At 40.1% G+C, this 19843-nt stretch overlaps 2 protein-coding genes across 2 annotated transcripts; one reads left to right on the top strand and one right to left on the bottom strand.

Moving 5' to 3' along the window:
• Positions 1–1794: 1794 nt before the first annotated feature.
• Positions 1795–4832, top strand: mlana (melan-A). The gene is made up of 5 exons (XM_038282013.1): positions 1795–1952; positions 2541–2633; positions 2838–2934; positions 3070–3177; positions 4433–4832. The coding sequence occupies exons 2-5, from the start codon at positions 2545–2547 to the stop codon at positions 4499–4501; spliced, it is 363 nt and encodes a 120-aa protein (XP_038137941.1). The 5' UTR covers positions 1795–1952; positions 2541–2544; the 3' UTR covers positions 4502–4832.
• LOC119781523 (uncharacterized protein KIAA2026-like) lies at positions 4737–19138 on the bottom strand. The gene is made up of 10 exons (XM_038282011.1): positions 18641–19138; positions 17353–18025; positions 17052–17252; positions 13977–15442; positions 13471–13532; positions 12651–12740; positions 12456–12571; positions 12107–12312; positions 7755–9572; positions 4737–7135 (listed from the first exon to the last, which is right to left on the bottom strand). The coding sequence occupies exons 2-10, from the start codon at positions 18012–18014 to the stop codon at positions 5367–5369; spliced, it is 6390 nt and encodes a 2129-aa protein (XP_038137939.1). The 5' UTR covers positions 18015–18025; positions 18641–19138; the 3' UTR covers positions 4737–5366.
• Positions 19139–19843: the final 705 nt, after the last annotated feature.

Raw genomic sequence — 19843 nt, 5'->3', positions numbered from 1 at the left:
ACACCATGCGTCATACTTTCTATACACCAAAAAATATAACCCTCAATTTTTGAAATTTAAGTCATTTTGTGGCATGGCAAATTTCCATTTACTTCTTTTTTTTTGTTTAATAAAAAGACAACCTTTAATGATGGATATTCAAATATTTATTTCAAATACATAAAGAATATTTTTTTCAGTTGGATAATAATCAGGGTTACCTTTGTGCAACTCAAACAATAAACTTCAAGTATTTTAAATAAATACATTCATAAGTAATTTAGAAACCATCAATTTTTTGAGTTTGCATGTTCTCCTTGAGCATGCATGGGTTTTCTCTGGGTACTCCGGCTTCCTCCAACAATCCAAAAACATGACTGTTAGGTTAATTGGCTTCTCTAAATTCTCCTTAGGTGTGAATGAGTGTGTAAATGGTTGATTGTCCCGTTTGTCTCTGTGTTGCCCTGCGATGAACTGGGAATCTGTCCAGGGTGTATCCCGCCTCTCACCTGTAGACAGCTGGAGATAAACTCCAGCACCCCTCGTGACCCCACTTGGGATTAAGCTTATCAGAAAATGGATGGATGGACATTCATAAGTTTTCACTTTGAGTAAGTATACCTTATCAATTCAAAATACATAAACCAGATGATTATTTATTTGAAATAAATACAAATACACATGTACCATGTCTGGTTTATTGAATAGGTGTCAAAAATGTTAAAAAGTAAATCGGATCTTTTGTGTAATAAAATCACATAAATGCTCAAATTTGTGTGCAACATTTATGAGTGTATATTTTTCTTTTTAGTTAAGTTTAGTTATGTTGGATTTCAGACACCTTTTTTGCTAAATAATGTACATTTCCAATATATCCACTAAAATTTGCGGGGTATCTTCATCCATGTCTCGCATTTATTGCAGTTCCTTTTTCTATAATTTTTTCAGTAATAATTGAACTTTATTGATCACACATTTGAGAAATTAATTATATGCATTTAATCCATCCCCTTGGGGAGCAGTGGGCTGCCACTGGACAGAGAGCAGGCTGTGGGGATTGAACCAGGTACTTGCAAACTTCTCAGAGCACAAATTCACTGCTCTAACTCACTAGGCCAACACTCCCCTTGACAACACACTTCTTGCTTTTGCGAGATGACATTAGTACTTCCCAATATTCCAAAACCTTGATGCATTTTCTATTTCTAATGTTTATCCAGTCAACATGTCATCTTGACCATTATTTGATGAGTTTAATATAATATTGATGTGTAAATCTATTTAATTGTTTTTAGATTTAAACAAGGTTCGAATGTATCTGTGGGAATTTAAACATAAATTGCTGCTGATATGCAAACAATATGTCGCCTGCATACAAACAGACTTGAATGCTGTTCTCACCCTGAGACTGCTGTGCATCTCATCTCTTATGGGAAAGATGTTCCCTTTTATAGATGAACACAGGGAAAACAAAATCAAAAGTCATAACTGAGCTTTTGAAAGACCATGTTTTGCCAAACATGGTAAAACTTATTTTTTCTTATTAAACAAAAAATGAGACAAGATTGGTGAGGAAATGTTATAACCTAAAAGACAGCTTAACCAAAATATTTTGGAGAATGATTATTTTCTGGAAACATCTAAGTTTAATGCAGTTCTTAGACATCTCAAAAACAAAAAAACACATTATCTTTCACATGAAAGGCCAGCAGCTGACTCTTAAAAGTTTCACGAGTGGACAGGAGTGTTGTACTTAAGGCTGCGGGGGTTTCACGGTAATTACTCCGTTTCAATGGGTTTAACCATGAGTCTCTAACCCGTGACGGTCATGAGGAATTTTTTTTTTGCCTCTCTGAATTCCCACAGATTGAGGAAAGACCCTTAAGGAGTGAAGAAACACAGAGCTTGGTAGCCACAGTCTGAGGAGGCTCTCCAATCAGGAGGAGCGTGCCCTACCATCTGGGAATAATCAGGTAAGAAAACAATCTTTCAGCTTTTTTATAGTCAAATGAAGTGAAATTAAGTTTAAATGTAATATTAGGTAAAGGTTTTAATTTATCAAAATTTCCAAAACATGACAGATGAAAGAGGCAGCTTCATCCTTAGCTTCAACAGGTGTTCGCTGCTGAAAAACCAATTTTCCTGACAATTCTGATGACATAATTGTTTATATAATTGTATTTATTTTCTTAAATTAATTAAATTTGACAGAAAAAAACATAAAACATTCAAATATGCCATGCAATCAATTTAACTGAATGTTAGAAAAATAGGCTTACTTAAAATAATTGTGTGCAAATACTGAGAATAAGAATTCTATAAACAGTTTTATGATGATAGGATAATAGACTGATATCGCAGGATGTAACTGCTGCATATTCCATTCAGCTTAATAGTTCTTAGTAGTGTTACAGCATGTAAAATGGAGTTATGCAGTGAATAAAATTAACTCAAAATATGTCCTTTTACTTAATGAAAGCAAAATGTAAAACTTGGACCACATGTTGTGAAAATGAACTTTTTTATTCCTTAATTTAAAGCTGTTTCTGGTTGATTTCCAGCTTGATGTTGTGCAATCATACAGCAGGAATGCCTCGTGGAGACTTCAACATCTACTTCACCAGTGGAAGGAGGGGATACGTCAGAGCTGAGGAGTAAGAGATTATCTATCAGGTTATGAAAATGAAGCGGCACAGACCTTATACACAGCTCTGGTTCTCAAACTGGGCTTATTGAACTCCTATGTAGAAATTAACTTTTATGAATCTCCAATATATTGTATGTCACAAACTGGAGGGGAAAAGCTCTGGATAAACATTTTAAACTAACAGATAAGTTTATGTATAACTGTATTTCAGAGCAGTAGGAATTGGCCTTCTGGTTGTTGTCCTGGCTGGCCTCTTCCTCCTGGGCTGCTGGTACCTCAAGAAGAGAAGCGGCTACAAAATAATCAGGGTAAGAACACCACTCTTCACTTCAATTATCCTTTTAAGTTATTTACACTCTCCGTGTGGTAATATATCATATGTCTTTACAATCTTTCTTCGTCTTTTTCTGGCAACACCTCACATATTTTCTCTTCACCTGCAGAACACCGGATCAGGATCTGCAGCTTTTACAGCAGGCCACTACTCTGAGGCAGGAACTTCAGCAGACAACAAAATGGCTTTTGTTGACTTTGGCAGCCTCCGATCTGTGGTGAGGGATGAATACTTATATTATGCCTTATATGGTCTTTTTACACACACATATATGTGTGTATGTATTTAAGAAAAAAAAAAAAAAAAACAAGCAACTGATAAATCCCCAAAGTTCTGAGAACAGAGTCGTACATGCAAAGCTGATGCAATGCAGTAGATGCCTGAGGGAGATTATTAAGTCACCAGACTATGCCTAGGTATTAAAAATGTCCCCTGGCTAATGGAAGTGAATGCACTCAGGTCTGCAAGCATAGGGGAAGCTCAGACCAGAACATTTTTTATTTTATTTTACAGAACCAACTAGTTTTTGGCACCCTTAGTAAAGATGTGAAATAAGCTTTCCAATAAATAACATCCCATTTCAGCAGCTTAAATTCACTTTTTTTAAATATATATTTGACTATTAATTACTTAACCATCTCTATATCATCTATAGTTCCCTTTCTTTTCCGTTGGGCCACACACTTTGTCTCTAAAGGTTCTGGAAGACGAACAAGCTCCCAGTACCAAAGATCCTCCGACGTATGAAAAATCTTAATATCATCTGACCAGATGGTCACTTTAAAGGCCATAGTTTGCGGAGAGCAGACTGCTTTTCTCCGTTAACATTCTCATGCTTTACACTACATTCATTCATACACACTGGTAGTGGCAAGCTACATTGTAGCCACAGCTGCCCTGGGGCTCACTGACAGAGGTGGGGCTGCCGTACACTGGCGCCACTGACCACCATGAGTAGACAATGGAGGTGAAGTGTCTTGCCCAAGGACACGACGACACTAAAAGTCGGAGCCGGGGCTTGAACCGTCAATCCTTTGATTTAAGGGCAAACTCCTACAGTACATCCGACACCACTGTCGCCCCAGTGGTGTTGGATGTTTGTTGAGGTTAACTTGAATAAATCCTGCATGTCTTGTTGGTTTGAAATATTTGCATTTTTAAATGTTATGCTTGCCATCATAAGGCCTCATCTGTGATAAATCATAGGTAAAACACGAAATAATGAATTTGATCAACTGATTGTGGCACAAGTGATGCACAAATTAGGGTTGGGTGTATCCTTTTTTTTGTTAGACAAGAATATCTTTATATAAGAAGACTTTGAAAGCTTTTATACACATCTTAAGTAGGGGTGTCAAAGTGCACACTATGTAAACCATGTGGTTCTGGTTAAGGTAACATTTTAAAAGCATTACATTTCTCTGCAAATCAAAGACTTATAATATTCTGATGTTTTTCAATCTCTACCCTAGGTGCCTAATGCTCCTCCAGCCTATGAGAAGCTGTCTCCAGGAGCGCTGCCACCTCCTTACTCCCCCTGAGGGACGGACTCACCAACATCTAGAGAAACGGGAAAATCTCAAGACATTACATCAGAACTTGACCCGTCGGCTGAAAATACGAGTCATTGTCAGCATGATTCATATTTTAACTGCACCAAAGGATAAAATAAAAAGTTTTTATTGCTTTGTAAAAATCTACTTATGAATAAAGATACAATAAATGATTTGACTGTTTCAGTAAAAAAAAAAAAAAAAAAAAACAACATGAACACACTTTAGGGACAGTCGCATTGTTTATTTCCATGCAGTATTGTCCATAGCTCATCAATGAAAATGTACCTAGTAAATTTTTTTTTTTAAATCTATATGGTAAAAATAAATAAATGTGATTCAAAACAGTTAATGGACTCAAACATGTTGTACAAATTAATCTATTAGTTCATATTTCTACAAAAAAGTAAATACAGTTTTCCAAGACTATGTAAAAAAAAACAAAAAAGACAGGACAAACGAATGTAGGCAGTTGTAATTAGTAGGAGAGATAAACAACAGTAAACCAATTACATCTCAAACATTTATCTAGAACTGACTTTATTATTTCCATACACTTCCATCCAACTGGTTGCTGTAAAAACTGGCCAAGAAGTGCATTTCTAAAAGTTTGCAACATTCATTTTTTTTATTTGGAACTCCAAAAAGTCAGTAAAATCTATTGTGTTAGTGTGTCATCAGCCGTCTCATATGAAAGATCATACAATCGGGTCGTAAAATCAACTTGGTGCTAAAAATGTGAGGTGGACTGAAGGACGGCCGAAAGCAGCCTTCACTAGAAGCGGCGTCCTGACGAACTACTAGCTAAACCTGTAAAAAGATAGACTTAATCTTTTATTTATTTTTAGCAGTTTCACTTTGTGTCTCCACCGTGAGGCTGTAAATGGGAATCATTTGTTTGTAGTACCCCACCGGAGGTGTTGAGGGAAACCACCAGAGTACTCCGGGGTTTGGGGCATGCAGTCCTCTCTGGCTGAATGGAGCTCAACACGGCACCATCAGTACTGATGAGCAGCTTGGATGGTAAATTGGCATGTACACCCAAAGCTGATGTCTCCACAGTGTTTGTCTTAAGTGCTGGGCTAGTCGCTAAAACAGTTTGACTGATGGAGCTTTTACTCATCATTGTTGCAACTGGTGGAGTTGGGGTTATTAGAGTGCTGCTAGCTGGTGGGGAAGAAATTTCAAAGGTGCTGATAGTGCTTCCAATTGGCTGAACAGTGGCGACGGGCAGTGTTTGGGTCCTGGATGCCAGATTTAAAATCGGCTGGATGGCCACTGTTGGCAGTTCCTGTGTCCGAGTACCAGACTGAACAACTGGCACCGTTGCTGTTAGCGGCATCTTTCCTGGCCCCGCTTGCTGGCCAGAGGGGGAACGATGCAAAACTGCTGAGTCTGTTACTAATGAAGCTGCGGCTGAGGGGATAGCTGCAGGGACAGGGTTATAAAAGGCACCTGTTGATGAATTGAGTAAAGCAGGCAAGGCTGATGGAGGTTCTGACAATTTGGGCACAGAGGTGGATACCGCAGATGTTACGGTACATGTGGCTGTACCAGGGACTCTGATTGTAGTGAGCGCTGAGCTGAGAGAAGGGGGGGTAGTTGTAACTGGTGAAGCTAAGGCAGGGACGCTGCATAACCTTGGTGGGGAAGAGATTAAAGTGGATGCACAAACAGGAGGTAACACAAATGTACATCCAGGAGCAGATGGGAGTCTAGGTAGAGCTGATACTACATTTGTTTTACTGGGAATCCCTGTTGAGCACATGCCAGGTGCTCCTGTAAGTCGAAACGGTGTGACATGAGCACTGCTTGCCAGCAAGGATTGACCAAGCGCTGGGGTGCAAGCCACAAACTGAGAACTTACAGCTGGCATGCTGGGCAGCCTGGCTGCAGACTGGGATAAACTTGCTGTTTGAGAAGTTACAATGGCAGGGCTTGTTCCTTTAGGGGGTGAAAATGCCTCAGAATTAGTAGAGGTGGCTGCAGGCATTTGTGTTGCAGGATTAGAGATGATAAGGACATGACTGCCAGGACCCAAACCCTGTGGTGGGACTACAAAGCAGGAGTTATTAAGGACGATCTGTGTTCCAGCAGTGAGGTGAGTGGAAGTGTTGAGGATTATCCTCTGTGTAACTGGGCCAGAAGCTGAGTTTGAGGACGCCGAGGTTGATGCAGCTGGGGTACTTCTGCTATGCAACAGCTTTTGGTCGGGGAAGGCTGTGCGCGTTTGGGCCAGGCAATTCCTCAAGGGCGCTGTTACCGGAGCCAAAGAGCTGCTGAGCGGTGTGGCTGCAGGGTTGCAGAGTTCTTTCCTGTTTGTTTTTTCTGGGGGCAGAACGGCAGTAGCAGATGATTGGCGGCTTGTTTGTGAGATCACAGAGGTGGAAGGGATGCTCTTGATTGGGGAAACAGCGGAGAGAGAAGTGCGAGTATCAATGTGGGAGGAACTATTTGTGATGGGGAATAAATTTGTCATGGGGACCAGTCCAGTAGTGGTAGCAGCTGTGTGACCCAAGGAGCCTAACAAAGGCACAGGTGAGACTTTCGAAGGGGAGTGAGACAGGGCACCGATAGTCTGCCCAATTCTTGTGGATTTTCCTAACAATGGGACTGTAATGCCTGGTGAGACAAAAACATAAATATAAAAGGAATTTACTTGTTATATGTAATTCAATTACCAGAGCAAGTCCTTTAGTTATAAACTGAGTAAACAGTATAGAGCACACATTGTAATTAGGGTTAGTGTACCCCGAAGGACCCCAAAGTTTTTACGTTCTGTTTGGTTTCTCAAAACTCTTAAATTACCTCTTTTAACTCGACAAACACTTAAATGTAAGATCTAAAAAGTTTTCTAGTGATTTGTCAACCTGTTCAAAGTTAAAGGTCTGACATTTAGATTCTTGATTATGTCACTTGAAAGTTTTCTACCTCTATTAGTGTAGATGCTTTACACAACTTGACAAGTGCTCGATTGTGTCTAATTGAAATGACTGAACTCAGTAGGGTGCACTACCAGTCTGAAAAAAAACTGTAATTTCTTGTTCAAACACACAGTTTTAAATTAGATCTAGTTAATTTGCGAGACGCATTAACATCTGAAAACATTCAAGCACAAGACAGGGCTATAAATGAATTCAAAAACATAGCTAACGTACAAAGAAAGACTTTGAAAGATCTTCAGAGAATCTCAGAAGATATTTCGAAGTTCATTTTCAGTTGTTGCAAGGGTACCTCATACCTGCTTGGGGAGTACTGCTGCAGGCCTTGGACACCTCTGAGCCGACACACACAGCAGGTTTGGCTGGACTTCTTCCCATTCTTGGAGCTGGATTTGTTAACGGCGCTTGTCCCATCATGTGCTTTGGAACGGCTCCGCTGAAGGTGGTGGGCGTTGTCACCCCCGCCTGGTTAATGAGTATAACTCCTGAACCGGTGGTGGATTGTGTGGTAAAGGGTGTCCCTTCTGACGTGCGTTGGCTTGAAGATGAAGTCACCAGGATGTATTTAGTAACCTGGGATATCTCTTCTGTACCGTTTCGTTTTGCAACAGTCTTACTGACTGCTTCTTGCACAGAGAGTTTGGAAGAACCAGAACTGCTCAGGGATGGCACAACAACCGTGCTTTTCACTGTTGACGGCAAAAAAGGAGAACTCGCAGACCCTTTTATAGGGGTGCTACTTGTAACTGCGGTTGTTGTGGAATTGATGGCAGTTTGGGGGGCTGTTAAAACTAAAGGAGCGTGCTTTTGCGTTGTGGCCACAGATGGACTTGTTTCCAAGACAGAGGGAGATGGAACAGTAGCAGCGAGAGTCGCTGATGTCTTAGATACGAGAAAGGCTTTTAACTGAGGAGATATGGTGATAACAGGAGTTGCAGGGAAAGAACCCAGTGAATTCTGCTCTGAGGATGCCTGCACTTTGACGATGCCCGTGTTGCCCCCTCTAGTCGTTACCAGGATGGACTGAGAGTCCCGGATGCAGACTGTCTTCAGCTCCTGTTTAGGCTCTGAAAATTTAACTGTCTCTGCAGCGGCTGCTCTGGTAGCCGTTGTGACGGCGGATGGGGATGGCAAGCCACCTTTTAGTGTGCTGGCTTTAGCAGTGCAAACCTGCCCCCCTTTAGGTCTCACTAAGTTTGAGGCCCCTTGTTGAAGGAATTGGGAACCAGAGGGAGCAGGATTCCCCTGCGTCCTTGCATTTGTAAGTGGGGCTACCTGCTGAACAGGGATTTTACCATCAGGGATGCTGAATCCAGGCACATCGGTCGCTATACAAACAGGAGTGGCCGCCTCAGAAACTGCAACCTGAATGACAGACTGCTGTGGATTTACAAAAGTTGGCTTTGTTTCATTTTTCTGGACGACATGGCTGGAAGGCAGGAACAACACCTGGTGCATAACCTTCTCCACAGTATTCTTATCCACTACAGAAGGGATCTTGGCTGAGATGCTGCTGTCCTTTTTAATCATCTCAGAAACCTTACACACCACTTGGACGGGGCTTTCCTGCTCAGTTTGGGATACAGTCCCCTGTGGGGACCTTGGAAGGGCTCCCATTGATATAGTCTGCAGTGGTGCTTTTGTTGTCACTGGTTGGGACAAATGGTTATCACTGGAAGGAAAATTTTGTGCTTTTGGACTAACCACTACAGAGTTGGGGTGAGACCCTTTCAGCTGCCTATCAAATGTGAAATCTGTGGGCCTTCTCATCAACGTCACTTTGTTGCCTACACTTTTAGCTAGTAGGGTGGGAATGGGTGTGTAGCCTGGGGGGAGTTTACAGGTCGGGTTGATGATGGGAGAGGTGGGGGACACTGATGTATGAGACGGTTTTCCTGCCATCCATGACGAATCTCCTGATGGATTCAGTGAGATTATTCCAGATCTCGTTTCTCTCCTCCAATCTGTTGAAGCAGTGCTGGTGAAAACACCATGGATTCCTGGTAACAGAGCAAAACCTTTCTCTTTGCTGAGCAGGGGGGGTTTAAGCTGGTTTGAAGGGGAACCAGTCACGGCTTTTTCTTCAGCAGATTCTGCACCGGGCTCTCTAGTGCTTGCTAAGAAAACAACAAGAAATTTAACATTAGAGATAAATTGATAGGTTTGTAATAAACGTTAACTGCATCAACAATTTGGCATGGTATCCATACTAAATAAACATGTTTGACTTTTTCCGCCATTTTTAATTCTAGATTTCTAGACTGTTTGCACATTAACGAGTAATGCCTTTAACAACTATAAAATATGGTTAAATTGGGTTAGATAACATTTATTTGTGCACTAATTTAACGAACAGAAGCTCTGACTGTTTTGAGAAACAGTGTTTAGATTAGAAAATTTGCCAACACAACTGTGCAAAACAAAGCTGGTCCAGGACCTAATTTACCCTTGCCACTATACAGACTAAAAATAGGTGACAGAAAATGGAATAGAGTAAGAAAGTCATTAAAACCTACTGAACCTAAACAAGTCTAGTCGCTGTTGGGAAAAAAAAGAACATTTGGTAGAGTTTTTCAATAGCCGAGTTCATTCTTGCTATTAGAAATACAACCTATAATATTGTTTTTTTTTTTGGCATCGATTTTAATTTCCTGGTAAAGAGCACAAATCTTCACCTTTTTTCTGTAAGCAGATTTGAATGCAACACTTCAATAGACTTGATTGAATAAGGCATGCATTAAGAAAAGGGATTTTCTTTGCTCTTGTTGCCAAAATAGCTTAGAAATCTGCAGCCTTAAATTTTCCCAATTAATTTCTAAAACACAAATAAAAAAATTCTAAAAAACGGCTTTGCTAAGCCCATCAGGTTATGCAAAAAAGCATAAATTTTACATTAATTCATTGTTTATAAAAAAGCAGATTTCATTGACGTAAACTATACTACTCTCATATGAAAACATATATTATAACATTGTTCTTAACTCTGTATATAATAGGGGTGGAACGGTTCACAAAATCCACGGTTTGGTTCAGTTCACGGTTTCGTGGTCACGGTTTTCGGTTCGGTATATGTTGATTGTTAGGAAAATGTATTATGTCTTGTATAGTCAGGTTAAAACTGAAAGAAAACAGCAGTCTGACATTCGATACATCATTGTGACAGTCTTGGGTTAAAAGTAGGTGAGATTCTGGCATTGCAGGAGAGGAGACAGTGCTAGTTCCAACATGTGCTTCATTTATTTGGCAAACAATCTTTAACAAAGAAGCATAGGCTCTATCAAAACTAGACTTAGGTCCCTTTGTTTGAAATAAACTCAAGAAAAAATTTACATGTTTCAATTCCCTGATTATCCAAACTCAGTTTGTTCTGCAGTGTTTGAAATACAATCAAATAAATAAGGCTGGATTCTTTTTTTTTTTTTTTATCAAACTTGAAGTGCAACTGTGCTATCTAAAATAACAAAATAAATAATCCAGTATATATTATAATCATCAATATAAAATATAGCATAAACCAAACTAACACATACTGCACTGCTTATAAACAACAAGGCTCTGCTCATTCTATTATCATGTTCTTCTGCAAGAAGCGGAGTTTGTCCACATTCTCTGCCAAAAGACGAGATCTACAAGCAGTGACAATGTCTCCTGCTGTAGAGAAAACTCTTTCACTTGGTACGGATGTACCTGGGACTGCAAGGTAACGTCGAGCCAATTTAGCAGTATGAGGATACTTAAGCTCTTTGCTTCTCCACCGTGCAAGTGGATTTTCATCCACAGGAATGCATCCTGTTGGTCTGTATGACACGACCTCCACAACTTTCTTTCCGACGTCACCGTAGGTCGCTCTGAATGCAAAGTGGTCCCATACAGCAGACCTATAAAGTGCTGCTGGCGCGTCTTCCAACTCCTGTTCTTTCCCACTCCCCATACCCACACAATTCTCCACAACAACTGATTTTTTTCTGCTACACCCGGCTACGCTGCTTCGCTTCTTCTTCTTATTGTTTACTACTGGTGGTTGGCTTTGGTCGCCACCTTGGTACCGCCACCTTCTGCTCTGGAGTGTAAATGCTTCGCCTATGAGAAAAAGGAGCAGCGCATGAACCGAACGCAACACACGCGAATCGAACCGAGACAGTCGAACCGAACGGTTCGGAAGGTTTTCATAAACTGTTCCATCCCTGGTATATAAGAAACGCTTTTTCGATCTTATTCAAAGAGCAAGCAAGACATCAAAACAAGAAGAGATGTAAGAAATGTCCGATAAGGACTGCGTATTTGGCAAATGATAAATCATCAATATTATATATCTTTAGATTCCAACTATAAATCATAAAAAAAAAAAATACATATAACCATTTTTTGTAATTTTGTTTAAAATGATTTTAATTTGTGGCCCAAAAAATTGCTTTCAACTCGCTGCCTTTAATTTTCCCTGACAAAGCTAAGCAATGCCTCTGCTGAAGGATTGCTTGAAGATGATTTTTATTAAATATCATTAACTTTAAATCCCCATGTTAACCCAATAAAAATGACTGATTAACCATTTGTTTTTCCATTCATGTTTGATGGGCTTTCAATAAGAACAATGCTCTAATGAGGTCACCGTCATGAAGAGTTCAAGTATTTTTAGCCTTTATTAGTTTACCTCCACTCCAAAGGCCTCTGGGAACATGTTCTTGATCGTCTTCTTCTAAATCTCTACCATCAATATTGTCCACTTCTGCTTTTCTGTAATCATCATCGTCCTCTGATGATGAGGACGACGAAGAGGATGACACACACTCTTCACGCACAAAGTTATTGTACTCTGGATGCTTCTTGAAATCATCAAACTCCTTCTTTAGACGAAGCCTGCATGGGAAACAGAATAAAAACCCAGCAGAATCAGCTCTATGTTCTGTTTAATGGTGCTACATGAGAAAGAGTTGAGAGGAACCATAAAAGGAAGTAGCATCTTCAGCAGTGATTATAAATATCTGGAGAAAATCTGTGACCTGTTTCTTTGGTAGGCCTTTACAAGTTTTGGTTCCCAGGGTAAAAGTTCATTCAGAAGTCTGATTAGAGTGCTATGGAGCTCCTTCACAGCTTCCTTCTTGTAGTACCATCGGCCCTGGAAGGAGGGAAAAGTCAGTCACTGAGCTTTCCATTGGTGAATGTTTTCTATTGACAGAAGAGAGGTAACTTCTTACTGGTCTCTTTTTCATACTCTCCAGTTCATCGAGTTCGTCTTCAGTCTTACTGATCAGCTCTCGAAGTTCATCCAGATTGCTGCACACCAACTACAGAGAACCCAAAAAAATTTAAATAAATAAAAAACAGAAAAGCACTCGGAGAGCGCAGACTTTCACCAAGCAGCAAATTTTGCCCCAAATTGTTACATCTACACCTAAAACTCTCACTTGACTTAGATCGTTACCACATTTGAATGATTTGTTCATTCAAATTATTTAAATAATCGATTAACCACAATTAATCCGATTAATTGTTCAGCCCTAATTTGGACCATAAATATCAACCTGATCAACAGATTGTGAACAGCACACCCCCCCTTAATGTGGCCAGAATATTTAGTGCAAAGGGAGAAGAAAAGCTAAAGTCTGGGCTCAACTAGTCTCATTTATACACAGAACTACATTAAGCCAAACCCAGTCTTAAGCCTACAGCCTGAGCTCCAATGAAGACAAGATAGACCCGTTTGGAATGTGGTAAAAAGGACCAAAGCTGATCTAAAAGAGATTCATGTTTTCTTTTAAGAGCGTTATAAAAAAATCTGACCAACTTGGAACAATTGTTAAAAGGACAGCTAAGATTTTCAGTTTGTAAATGTGTAAAGCAGGTGGAGGTATAAATTCAAAGGGTTGCAGATGTAACATGACAAACTTGAAAAAGACAACCAAGATGATACATTTAAAAATGTCTCAACATAAACTGCATGCCCTGAATCTGGTATAATTTGTTTTGCATCACTTCCTTATGCTAATGATTACATGCTGATAGTGTAGAACCTACCTTGAATGATGGTGCAGGAGGAGTTTCATCCTTCACTTCTGTCAACATATCAGGTTTTTTTCCTATGAAGAAAAGCAGTAGTGTTTGGTGTTTGAACCATTATATCATTTTGGGATTAAAAGGTATTATGGAGGATTGTTGTGAATTTCTGAAAAGACCTGCCCTGGCCTGCACTTCTTTTTTTTTTTTTTTTTTATGCACATGCACAATCTTGCACACGCTCACGAGAGGGAACGCCTCTCAAAGCGTGCACGAGCCCATTTCTCCTGGTGCATGCTCTATTTAAAAGTTGCCGTTTGCATCGCTTATACAAGCTTACTGTCCAAAAGATTTGCAATTTTTCCACAATGTCAAACTCACCACCGGTAAGTGAAAACGGAAACGAGCACGTAGGATGGCCTTACATAAACATAGCACCAGAATGTTTGACAAGAAAAAGAACATCCTCCAACATACCTTTAATGTATAATTTTATAAATAAACCAGATAAAAACAATATACCTCACCTGTTTTATATTTTTTCTTCTTGTCCTTTCTTTTGACTGTAGTAATGTTTCTGGTTGGAGGAGACCTCAAACTGTCCATGTGCTGCAAAAGCTTGTGGTCTCTTTTCTCTCCCAGCAGTAGTTCCCTTGTTTGCCGTCTCTTCCGCTTCTTTTTTTTAGCCCAGATTTTCTCATCCTCCCTCTCTTCAATTGGGTTCCTAGTAGACTGAGAAGACAGACAGGCTGCGGGTCTGGATTTTCCACAGCAGTGGACGTCTTCCAGAGATTTGGCCTCGCACCTGATTCTTTTTAAACAATCCAAACAGGGAGATGTTTTATTTACACAAGATGAATTCACGTCCTCCGTTTTGATCCCCAGTTTAACCGAAGATGAAGGCGAACGGTCTGTGTAGCTCTGCTCGGCTACATTCAGACAGGGGTCTTGTCTTTCTGTTTTGATGATGTCTGAATCAATCAATCTTTCTTGTGTGAGGAATAATGAGTTAGGAGGTTCTTTAATATCTAATGTAGAGTCTTCACAAGCGTCACCATTACAGGATTCTGATTTAGAAACATCCATCACAGAGAATGATTTTAATCTGCATGTATCCCCGTTCTCTGTTTTAAAAACCCCATCTGCCCCTGGTGTCTTCTTCTCAAAATGTCCAGACTGTCCTGTATCCATTTGACCTCCATCATAACCGTCATTTGGATCCGACTCGCTTTTTATTCCGTCCGACCCCTCCTCCTCTGTCCCTGGTTTCGTTTCTACCCTTGAAACCAGTACAGATGGGAAAGGAAATGCTGGAGGTGCACTGGGGCTCTGGCAGTAAACCCTCAGGTCGGCTCCACAGAAATGTGGGAAATGTATGTAGGCATTCTCTTTGCTATCATAGCCCAAAATAGACTCCCTACATTCATGGATGGGTTGGGCCAGGACGGCATCCTGCACGTCCTTCTGCGTCTCATACACGTGGTCACACAGACCTTTGAGAAGCCAAACCCGCTGGTAGAAGGGCAACAAATGAAAGGGCTTCTCTTCCAGTGGACTCACCTCCCCCAGGACGCTGAAAAACTGGTGGCAAAGTCCCAGCTGCTCAGCCCGCCGCGGTTGATTATGGGAGGTGCCGACAGCTCGATACCAGCCAAGGACTCTCTGCCTCAGCTCTGACTCCCAGCGGCGGTACGGCAGCGCAGGTCGGCGTTGCAGGGTGGCCCTTCTCTGAGGCACGGACAGCAGGGAGGACATGACTTTGGAGAGGAGCAAGCTGCAGCGCGGCATCAACAAGCAACGCTCCAGCTCAAAAAATACTATCTCTGGGAGGTTGAGGGCAGTCTGAGCAAGACAGAGAAAGTGTCCGATGGCAGGAAGCTCCCAGAGGGTGCTCACTGTATGGGGGGCAGCCTGCGACAGCAGGACGCGTTCCCACTCTCCCACTTCCTTGGCTGACATTTCCTCCGCTTCTTTCTTCTCAAGCTCACGTTGCCTGTAAATACAGCGCAGGAAAGATATTGATTATCTCATTTACTTGGAACAAAAAATATTCACATCTCCTGAACTTGTTCACATTAAAACTACAAACTTAAATTTGTTCTATTAGGTTTTCATAGAAATGAATTCTGAAGTAGAAGAAAAAATAAAAAAATTTTTAAGGATGCAATTAAGGAATATTTTGCAAATAGATTAATCTATTGCTTATTTTTTCCGATGAAAATTAAACCAGGTCAACTAAACTTTTGCACTTGAGGAGTTCAGGATGCAGAGCATTGACTGACAAAAAAAATGTATATATTTTTTTAATTTTAAATGCAAAATGTTTATATCCTTATTTAACAGTTTTGGTACAAGCACATAAGGTAGCTCTAAGTGGGTTGCTCTGTCAGCTAAATACATATTTTAGAGTCTCTATACTCCAGCTAATGATTCGATTACTAAATTAGTTGTTGATTATTTCAATAATCGATTAATCACGGTTAATCTCATTAATCATTTCAGCCCTAAACTATCTTGAAATGAAAATCGACCAAGTATGTTGTCAATTGAAATTCAGCCGCATTAGTTTTAAAGCTCCTTAATAAAACTAACAGCTTTTAGAACTCAATTTGTTGGTTTATCCATAATTCCTTTCACCATAGTATATGTTCATTGCTTCCATTAAGGCCTAAAAGACAGATTAGAGAACATGAGCGGACAAATACTTTAATTAAAACCAAAGAAAAGAAGGAGTTTAGAGGATGGTTAGGTTATAAGAGGATATCCCAGCCTTTAACTTCTTCTAGCCTAGAAAACTAATTAAAAATGAAAAGAGGCATTAGGAAAAGCCGAGCAGCAGCCAACTCTGGAGAAGCTGCAGAGATCCACTGGTTGGGTGGGTAAAATGTCTCACCAGGACAACTTCTGTGACAATGATTGTTGTTTAATAAAAAGTGACTTAAGCTACACCTACTCAGACTTAATCATAAGCTACGATGAAGATCCAATCAGCATGTTGATAAAGTGACTCAGAAGAAATGAAGACAAAAATTATGTTTCTACTTGAACATAAAGCAAGATGGTAAGCTATTACTGCAGATTCACATGATTACCCTATGGCCTTGGTGAAACACAGCTGAGGCGGCATCATGCTGTGTGGAATTATGGGAAGATTGAGGGAACTGAAAATAAAGAAAAACTATTTAGGTCTATCTTCCTTCAGGACAATGACCCTAAACATACATCAGGAGCAACAATGGCTCTGATCAAAGCAGGAATGTGTGTTAGGATGACCCAGATGAACTTTAGACCCAGATGCAATTAATAATCTGTGGCAAGACTTAAATATGGATCTTAACAGATGACCTTGACTGAATCCAAAAATGGACTTGCAGCTGTAACAGTAATGAAAGATGGTTCTATAAAGCACCAACTCCGAGTCCTGTATTTCAATGCATATAACACTTTTTTGAGAAATCTATTTGCAAACAGCTTCTCTGTTCTTCTACTTCAGATAAAAAAAACACACTTCCTGTTAGTCTGTCACATAAGGTGCCATTAATAAAAGCGCATTAGTTTAAAATCATAAACAAATCATGGCAAAATATGAAAAATTCACTCACCTCTTCTCCTCCTTGACCCTCTGCTGTTCCTCGTGACGTAACGCCCGTACCATGACAGACTCATGCGGCCCACCGGTGATGGTAGCAAGATAACGTGAGGCCTGCCTTCTTCGTGTGGAAGTTCCCCCAGAGCCCCTCTCCTCCTCTGCACCAAAACGACCTTTTGAAGTTACTGCCAGGGACGTCTTTTCTCGCAGCACCCTTGTGTGACAGATGGAGATAATGTTCTGCATTCAATGTGCTGCTTAAAGAAATGTGGGCATTTGTCTCTTAAACAGTTGCTTTGGGGTGTTTTCCTTACCTGGAAAGCAATGTGAGCTTTTGCTCCAGCATGATTTCCAGCTTTTGAGCCTGTTTGGAGATCCAGTGGTCCACCCCATAGTAGCGGTAACAGTTTTCTAACATAAGCCTGAAGTCTGCCACAAACTCTGTTATGTTCTCATACTCCTGGTTAATGAACTTCTCCTCAATGCGTCGCATGCACATCGACTGCCTGAGCTGAGAGTTCACAAGGCCCTGAAGGCCTTCGATACCGTGCTGGGAGTCATGGTGGCCGATAGGATGCAGAAAGGTGCTGGTGATCCCTTTGTGCTTATCCAACAGAAAACCGCTGAATATCTTATAGGCTTGTTGGACCTCGTAGTTCATATCATCTTCAAAGCTATTGATGTTGGTTGAAATGCAGACCTCTGGCAGTGAAAGTTCACTGCTTGGATACGCAGACAGCCTGTCTTCGTCTGGACTGCGTGCCGAAGCCTCAGGTTTCAAGGTGCCATTACTGAGTTTTTCTTCTGATCTGAGGAGTTCTCCAGAGTTTCTGCCGATCCATTTGGTTTGTAAAGACATGTCAGTCACAGGCTCTGGAGCTGCAGAGGTTTGGTCCATCACAGTCAGATCCTGACCGTGAAACACCTGCTGGCTGCAAGCCGCTGGGATTCTGTCTGCTGTTTTCCTCTGCTCCATGGCACAGATACCTGGGAAGAGTAAGAAACATCAGCAACGTGAAACTTGAATTTGCAAACACTACAACATAGTGCAAATGGAAGATAGATCCAGGCAGTACAAAAAAGATATAAGGGCAACACAGTAAAATTAGAATAACAAAATGTATTTATTACACAGTTTTGCAATTCAAACGTAAAAAATAATATTTGAAGAAAACTTATGTCAATCATTTGGTAATTTTGATATATGGCAAAAAAAAAACTAAAATTAGGTTTATCAGAAAACTGGTATTCTTATTCTATATGCTGTGATTGTTTATAGCTCTGGGCTTATATGTTAGAAAAGATCTATATAACCAACCAGCACTTAGATTAAAGGTTAGTAGCCAGGGTTTCAAAAAAATAAAAGGGGGGGAAGGGGGCACATGATTGGCTAACTTTATCTTACTCCTACATCCCTTTAAACTTTTCTTTTCTCAGGATTAACAGCTAGTTAGCCTAAAGTTAGCAACTGCGAGTTAGCTAATAAACAAACCGGCGTAAAGTTTGGAAAATAGTTCTTATCCAACCTCACAGATGCCCATATGCAAAAGATAAGCAAAACAAAGTGGCCAGAGGCAACCTCCGGTTGCACCAACAACATACCTTGACGTTTTCAGCGCGGCAGCTTCCACTAGCAGCAGATCAGGTTAGCAAGCTTAGCAGCCACGGCAAGTCTGCTAGCTAGGTTAGCCGACTATTGTCTCTCAGTTGAGGCCTGCAATTGCTCCGCTCACCATCCATAGTAAATGTTATTTAAGCACATTTAAGTCCGACAAGTAGAAAGTTACGCAGCCTTCTCGGTGTCGTCATCGCAACAAATGATGTCAGTGGCAACCGGGAAAGCTAATAACGCGTTAGCCGAAGTAACAGTAGCTGATTGTCTGAGAATCCACATTACATTTTTACTAAATATAAAGCTAACTAAAATATGTCAAGTTTACCGCTGCTTAATAATCTCTCGGTTGACTTTTGATTAAGTTTTGCAACAAGTGCCGCGTTCAGAGAACCTGTGGAAATTGTGTAGAATATTACTGAAGCGTCCAGTCTCAAAAAACGCTTTACGTCCATCCGATGCTAATGAGTTCACTCTGACGTCGCTATGTGGTTCCAGCGTCACACCAATTTGTTTTTATTATGCAGGAAACTAACTTTACTTTGGGTTTTTGAAAATTTTTCATACATTAGTAATTAAGAAATATAGAAATGGGAGACTCTAAGTAAAAATATTTTAAAAAGTAACGAAAACAACAAATCTGACCCGACGTGAAAGTTTTTTTATGGACAAAAAAAAGAAAAAAAAAAAAAAAAAAAAAATTGAAAAGCTCGATATTTTATTCAGCTTATTTTACCTTCTCGTTAAGATTGATATTTTTCTCAGAATAAAATAAATAACGAAAATACATCTTTTTCTCTATATTGTCTATATTACATATTGTATTTTCTAAATGATCAATTTATTCTAAAATTTATGAAATTACTATCTAATGTAATATCTTATTTTTCTAGTTTTAACCCTGAAAAAAAAAAAAAAAAAAAAACGTTTTCACCTTTTCTCCAACTTATTCCAATACTGAATTAAACCACTAGATGTCGTTTCTGATCAACGCATGTCCCACTGGTTAAATTGGGTAAAATGACCCCTTTGAGTTGCCTCTCAAGTTATAATTTAATTTAAAAACGATTTGTTTATTCTGTTTCTGTTTAGACTACTCAAATGTAAAATATAATATGAATAATCAACGAGGGGATGTCTATGTTCTTGCATGAGTATGTTTTTTCAAACCTCTTGGTAAATCTGCAGTGGTT

The sequence above is a fragment of the Cyprinodon tularosa genome, unplaced genomic scaffold, assembly GCF_016077235.1.
Source record: "Cyprinodon tularosa strain WSP-4 unplaced genomic scaffold, ASM1607723v1 ctg179, whole genome shotgun sequence".
NCBI classification, from domain to species: domain Eukaryota; kingdom Metazoa; phylum Chordata; class Actinopteri; order Cyprinodontiformes; family Cyprinodontidae; genus Cyprinodon; species Cyprinodon tularosa.
The sequence above is the reverse complement of the archived record's forward strand: the minus strand, read 5'-3'. Positions and strand labels throughout refer to the sequence as shown.